The sequence below is a fragment of the Daphnia pulicaria genome, chromosome 6 (genome assembly GCF_021234035.1).
Source record: "Daphnia pulicaria isolate SC F1-1A chromosome 6, SC_F0-13Bv2, whole genome shotgun sequence".
NCBI classification, from domain to species: Eukaryota; Metazoa; Arthropoda; class Branchiopoda; order Diplostraca; family Daphniidae; genus Daphnia; species Daphnia pulicaria.
This window is the reverse complement of record NC_060918.1, coordinates 14,817,294-14,824,489: the sequence shown is the minus strand read 5'-3', so window position 1 is coordinate 14,824,489 and position 7,196 is coordinate 14,817,294. Positions and strand designations below refer to the sequence as shown.

At 37.2% G+C, this 7,196-nt stretch overlaps 1 protein-coding gene across 4 annotated transcripts; it reads left to right on the top strand.

Annotated features, from left to right (window-relative positions):
* Window positions 1–5,234: 5,234 nt before the first annotated feature.
* Window positions 5,235–6,632, top strand: LOC124344430. Of its 4 annotated transcripts, none has more exons than XM_046797970.1 (5): window positions 5,235–5,568; window positions 5,625–5,707; window positions 5,774–5,953; window positions 6,014–6,228; window positions 6,297–6,632. In XM_046797970.1, exons 1-5 carry the CDS (start codon window positions 5,390–5,392, stop codon window positions 6,597–6,599), a joined length of 960 nt encoding a protein of 319 aa, XP_046653926.1. In that variant the 5' UTR covers window positions 5,235–5,389; the 3' UTR covers window positions 6,600–6,632. The 4 variants fall into 4 exon arrangements, with proteins under 4 accessions (XP_046653926.1, XP_046653927.1, XP_046653924.1 ...); XM_046797971.1 differs by having other exon boundaries at window positions 5,237–5,568; window positions 5,625–5,704; window positions 5,777–5,953; window positions 6,014–6,231; XM_046797968.1 differs by having other exon boundaries at window positions 5,237–5,568; window positions 6,014–6,231.
* Window positions 6,633–7,196: the final 564 nt, after the last annotated feature.

The following is a 7,196-nucleotide window of genomic DNA, read 5'->3' as shown; positions in this document are numbered from 1 at the left end:
TGAGAAAAGACGTTTCAGAAGGTCAAAGGTCAAAGTTCAAAAAATAAAAAAAACAATGATGAGAAAAGACGTTTCAGGAGGTTGAGAGGTCAAAATTCAAAAAATCCGAAAAAATAATGAGAAAAGACGTTTCAGGAGGTCATAGGTCAAAGTTCAAAAAATCCGAAAAAATGATGAGAAAAGACTTTTCAGGAGGTCAAAGGTCAAAGTTCAAAAAATCCCAAAAAATGATAAGAAAAGACGTTACAGGAAGTCAAAGGTCAAAGTTCAAAAATCCGAAAAAATGATGAGAAAAGACGTTTCACGAGGTCAAAGGTCAAAGTTCAAAAAATCCGTTTCTTGTTGAATGCTTTGAAAAGTGAAGAAAATAAAGGAAATAATGATGCGATGCGACTCAGTTGAAAAATTTTGTTTTTTTATCGACGCCTTAGCCCACTCGCCCATCTCGGCCCATTCTCTTATTTCGGATTCAAAACGACATCACAACTCTCAGTTGAAATTTTTATTTTTGATCGACGCCATAGCCAACTCGCCCATCTCTGCCTATTCTCTTATTTCGGATTAGAAACGACATCACAACTCTCTATTAGAATTTTTTTTTGTGATCGACGCCTTAGCCCACTCGCCCATCTCGGCCCATTCTTTTATTTCTCTTATGACGGAAAAATGATGAGAAAAGACGTTTCAGGAGGTCAAAGGTCAAAGTTCAAAAAGTAAAAAAAAAATGATGAGAAAAGACGTTTCAGGAGGTTGAGAGGTCAAAATTCAAAAAATCCGAAAAAATAATGAGAAAAGACTTTCAGGAGGTAAAAGGTCAAAGTTCAAAAAGTAAAAAAAAAATGATGAGAAAAGACGTTTCAGAAGGTCAAAGGTCAAAGTTCAAAAAATCCGAAAAAATGATGAGAAACGACTTTCAGGAGGTGGAGAGGTCCAAAATCAAAAAATCCGAAAAAATGATGAGAAAATACGTTTCACGATGTCAAAGGTCCAAAATCAAAAAATCCGAAAAAATGATGAGAAAAGACGTTTCAGGAGGTTGAGAGGTCAAAATTCAAAAAATCCGAAAAAATAATGAGAAAAGACTTTCAGGAGGTCAAAGGTCAAAGTTCAAAAAGTCAAAAAAAAATGATGAGAAAAGACGTTTCAGAAGGTCAAAGGTCAAAGTTCAAAAAATCCGAAAAAATGATGAGAAACGACTTTCAGGAGGTGGAGAGGTCCAAAATCAAAAAATCCGAAAAAATGATGAGAAAATACGTTTCACGAAGTCAAAGGTCAAAGTTCAAAAAATCCGTTTCTTGTTGAATGCTTTGAAAAATGAAGAAAATAAAGGAAATAATGATGCGATGCGACTCAGTTGAAACATTTTGTTTTTTTATCGACGCCTTAGCCCACTCGCCCATCTCGGCCCATTCTCTTATTTCGGATTCAAAACAACATCACAACTCTCAGTTGAAATTTTTTTTTTGATCGACGCCATAGCCAACTCGCCCATCTCTGCCTATTCTCTTATTTCGGATTAGAAACGACATCACAACTCTCTATTAGAATTTTTTTTTGTGATCGACGCCTTAGCCCACTCGCCCATCTCGGCCCATTCTTTTATTTCTCTTATGACGGAAAAATGATGAGAAAAGACGTTTCAGGAGGTTGAGAGGTCAAAATTCAAAAAATCCGAAAAAATGACGAGAAAAGACGTTTCAGGAGGTCAAAGGTCAAAGTTCAAAAAGTAAAAAAAAAATGATGAGAAAAGACGTTTCAGGAGGTTGAGAGGTCAAAATTCAAAAAATCCGAAAAAATAATGAGAAAAGACTTTCAGGAGGTAAAAGGTCAAAGTTCAAAAAGTAAAAAAAAAATGATGAGAAAAGACGTTTCAGAAGGTCAAAGGTCAAAGTTCAAAAAATCCGAAAAAATGATGAGAAACGACTTTCAGGAGGTGGAGAGGTCCAAAATCAAAAAATCCGAAAAAATGATGAGAAAATACGTTTCACGATGTCAAAGGTCCAAAATCAAAAAATCCGAAAAAATGATGAGAAAAGACGTTTCAGGAGGTTGAGAGGTCAAAATTCAAAAAATCCGAAAAAATAATGAGAAAAGACTTTCAGGAGGTCAAAGGTCAAAGTTCAAAAAGTCAAAAAAAATGATGAGAAAAGACGTTTCAGAAGGTCAAAGGTCAAAGTTCAAAAAATCCGAAAAAATGATGAGAAACGACTTTCAGGAGGTGGAGAGGTCCAAAATCAAAAAATCCGAAAAAATGATGAGAAAATACGTTTCACGAAGTCAAAGGTCCAAAATCAAAAAATCCGAAAAAATGATGAGAAAAGACTTTCAGGAGGTGGAGAGGCCTAAAATAAAAAAATCCGAAAAAATGATGAGAAAAGACGTTTCACGAAGTCAAAGGTCAAAGTTCAAAAAATCCGTTTCTTGTTGAATGCTTTGAAAAATGAAGAAAATAAAGGAAATAATGATGCGATGCGACTCAGTTGAAACATTTTGTTTTTTTATCGACGCCTTAGCCCACTCGCCCATCTCGGCCCATTCTCTTATTTCGGATTCAAAACAACATCACAACTCTCAGTTGAAATTTTTTTTTTGATCGACGCCATAGCCAACTCGCCCATCTCTGCCTATTCTCTTATTTCGGATTCGAAACGACATCACAACTCTCTATTAGAATTTTTTTTTGTGATCGACGCCTTAGCCCACTCGCCCATCTCGGCCCATTCTTTTATTTCTCTTATGACGGAAAAATGATGAGAAAAGACGTTTCAGGAGGTTGAGAGGTCAAAATTCAAAAAATCCGAAAAAATGATGAGAAAAGACGTTTCAGGAGGTCAAAGGTCAAAGTTCAAAAAGTAAAAAAAAAATGATGAGAAAAGACGTTTCAGGAGGTTGAGAGGTCAAAATTCAAAAAATCCGAAAAAATAATGAGAAAAGACTTTCAGGAGGTAAAAGGTCAAAGTTCAAAAAGTAAAAAAAAAATGATGAGAAAAGACGTTTCAGGAGGTTGAGAGGTCAAAATTCAAAAAATCCGAAAAAATGATGAGAAAAGACGTTTCAGAAGGTTAAAGGTAAAAGTTAAAAAAATCCGAAAAAATTATGAGAAAAGACGTTTCAGGAGGTCAAAGGTCAAAGTTAAAAAAATCCGAAAAAATGATGAGAAAAGACTTTCAGGAGGTGGAGAGGTCCAAAATAAAAAAATCCAAAAAAATGATGAGAAAAGACTTTCAGGAGTCGCTATTGGAATTTTTTTTTGTGATCGACGCCTTAGCCCACTCGCCCATCTCGGCCCATTCTCTTATTTCTCTTATGACGGAAAAATGATGAGAAAAGACGTTTCAGGAGGTTGAGAGGTCAAAATTCAAAAAATCCGAAAAAATGATGAGAAAAGACGTTTCAGAAGGTTAAAGGTCAAAGTTAAAAAAATCCGAAAAAATGATGAGAAAAGACCTTTCAGGAGGTCAAAAATCAAAGTTCAAAAAATCCAAAAAAATTATGAGAAGAGACATTAAGTTTCAGGAGGACAAAGGTCAAAGTTAAAAAAATCCGAAAAAATGATGAGAAAATACTTTCAGGAGGTGGAGAGGTACAAAATCAAAAAATCCGAAAAAATGATGAGAAAAGACGTTTCACGAAGTCAAAGGTCAAAGTTCAAAAAATCCGTTTCTTGTTGAATGCTTTGAAAAATGAAGAAAATAAAGGAAATAATGATGCGATGCGACTCAGTTGAAAAATTTTGTTTTTTTTATCGACGCCTTACCCCACTCGTCCATCTCGACCCATTCTCTTATTTCGGATTCGAAACAACATCACAACTCTCTATTGAAAAATTTTTTTTTTGATCGACGCCTTTACCCACTCGACTGTTCGGGGCTCTCTTATAATCAACCAGCTCGAGATTCGAAACCCGACCCGACCCGACCCGACCCGACCCGACCCGACCCGACTTGAATTTGAAATTTTTTTTTTCGATTGACGCCTTTGCCCACTCCAGTGTTCGGGGCTCTCTTATTATCAACCAACTCGAGATTCGAAACCCGACCCAACCCGACCCGACCCGACTTGAATTTGAAAAACTTTTTTTCGATCGACGCCTTAGCCCATTCGCCCATCTCGGCCCATTCTCTTATTTCGGATTCGAAACGACATCACAACTCTTAGTTGAAATTTTTTTTTTCTGATCGACGCCTTAGCCCATCTCGGCCCATTCTCTTATTTCGGATTCGAAACGACATCACAACTCTCTATTGAAAATTTTTTTTTGATCGACACCTTGGCCCACTCGCCCATCTCGGCCCATTCTCTTATTTCGGATTCGAAACGACATCACAACTCTCTATTGAAAATTTTTTTTTTGATCGACGCCTTAGCCCACTCGCCCATCTCGGCCCATTCTCTTATTTCGGATTCGAAACATAACAACTCTCTATTGAAAATTATTTTTTTTTGATCGACGCCTTACCCCACTCGCCCATCTCGGCCCATTCTCTTATTTCGGATTCAAAACGACATCACAACTCTCCCCGTACAAATTGTTTAGCTGGGTCTCTGAACGACTAGCTAAAAAATAGCTTTACGTACGTAGGTTGGTCATAACTATCTTTCTTTAAGTTACATTACAGCTGAACGGGAGCAGCCTCGTTTCTACCAGCTAGCTTAAACCTGTTGATACTAGACTGCTTGCGTTCAGCAGTAATTTAACCATGTGTAGGTAGTAACGACCAACCTATGTACGTTAAGCTATTTCGAGCTAGTTGTTCGACTTATAAAATTTATCTAATTTGCGCAGCAGTAAGTTTTAGCTAAGGGTAGCTAGTAGCGACCAGCCTTTGTGCATAAAGCTATTTTTAGCTAGTCGTAGGGTACCGAATAAAATTTTTAGTCAGAGCCCTCTGTTTAAATAAACATACATTTTTATGGGTATAGAAAATTTGGCCATAATTGATGGCCACCAGCTAACTTACAACGTTGGAGGCTAATTAAAGCAAAATTTTGGAGTGGTAAGCACTGGCTGCTGCTGTTAATTTTACTTTAGTTTGGTTGTCATTTTCGTGGGAAAAATCCAAGTGTAACTGCCCTACCCAGGCCCTACCCAATTCAATTGAAACAGATTGAATACAGTAAATTTAAAATCTCCAAATGAAAATTCTCATTGTTTTCTTTTAATTTGCAATTTTTTACGGTAATTTAATTTTTACTCCATTTATTGCTGGTATTTAAAAAATAATCGAAAACACAATCTGGCAACGCTTTCAATTTTTGGCGCTCAGGTATTTCCAGCTGCCATTATTCTAGTTCACTTTCGTCTCCATGACGCGTTTTCTTTTTCGACGTGTGAAGTAGTTTATAGTTTTGACTTATCAGGAATCGTTTTCCTAACAATATTGGAAAAATGGGAAACCCCACAATTTACGTTCTCGTTTGCTGCTTTAAAAAAGGTAAAACAGAGCTAGGTATTGGGACTATGGATTCCATAGTCTTTCCCAAAACATTCGTGTCGCTTCCAAACCTTGAAGACAAGATTCGCATGCTCAAAGAGTTCATTTCTGAGAAGACTGATGTTGCTTTAAGGTAATGGTACATTTAAACTAAATGTCGTAAAGTTGTATTAAATCATGTTTGTTTAGCTTCCCCAAGCACAGTGCTTCAGGTGAAGACCCATCGATCCAATTGGAACTGAGAGCTGGGCATGTAATTACATTCTCAGGTGGTTGTATTGTTGAACTTGATGTTATATCGCATGCTCTTTCTAACCAATGTTTTTTCATTTTAACAGAAGACATGGAGGTGTTAGAAATAACTCGTGATGCAATGATGAAATCTAAACCAAAATCTGCACGCTCCACCAAAATCTTGCACTCAACTCCAAAATCCCAAGTGGCCCCCAAACCTGTTGCTTCTGTTTCAAATGCCAAGAAGTCTTTGCCTCCAACAGTTGGGGATACTTCAAATTCAGGTTTCTTTTAATATTTCTTTTTTCGCAAAGTGTTTGCTATACTTAATCTTTTATTCATAGAACCCATAGATAACAACAAGAGAAAAACAACGAAAAGAAATCCATCAAGAAGCAAAGATCAAGCAATCAAACCAACAGCTGATGAAGTCAGTGATTTGGGTGTTAGTGCTCTACCATCATCTGAAAGCGAAGAATCAGACTCTGGTAATGAAGAAGTAGATTGGCTGGCTCCATCTCCTCCTCCTCGTACCCGCAACAAAATCCCCCGGACTGATGTAGTAATTATTAAATCTGTGTTTATAATCACTGGCATGCATGAGTAAAGATTTGTTTATATGTACAGGATCGCTGTATTGGTGGCAGTGCCTCAAGTAATGGTGCCGTTCACTCGGCCGTTCATCGCAATGAAGTTATTCTGACTCCTCCAGTATCTCGGTGTAACACGCCATCATCTTTCCGAACTCCTTATTGCCTTTATTCCTTACTGCCTTATTGTTTCCCTCATCAACTTAGCAATATGTTTGCTGTTACACCCCTCTACAAGCTGCCAGTTTTGCGCCTTATTGTTTCCCTCGTCAACTTAGCAATATGTTTGCTGTTAAACTCCATTTTTGTCATGCTGTATAACCTAGTCTTTGCATTTTAATCTCGTCGTCAAATACAAAGAAATTTGAACTCATTTTTGTATGTGACTATGTGTGTGTGATCTAGGTATGCAATGGGAAGAATATAAACTAGGTAATTCTAAGTATAAAATAGGAAGAATATACTAGCTTAAGGTTTGCTTGTATTTAGTAGGCTAATAAATCATAGATTTCCTATAGCTGCTAAACGGCCAGCTTTTTTCCCCTGCTAATGTTAAGTTTAATCTAACCCTCAAATTCCATGCTGTTTTTTAAAAAATGTAACCTAGAAGCAGCTAGCTTTACCCCCCTAAATCGATAGCTGTAATTAAGCTAAAAATCAGCTTGCCGTTTCGTACAGGTCAGTTGAAATTTTTTTTTCTGATCGACGCCTTAGCCCATCTCGGCCCATTCTCTTATTTCGGATTCGAAACGACATCACAACTCTCTATTGAAAAATTTTTTTTTGATCGACACCTTGGCCCACTCGCCCATCTCGGCCCATTCTCTTATTTCGGATTCGAAACGACATCACAACTCTCTATTGAACAAATTTTTTTTTGATCGACGCCTTAGCCCAATCGCCCATCTCGGCCCATTCTCTTATTTAGGATTCGAAA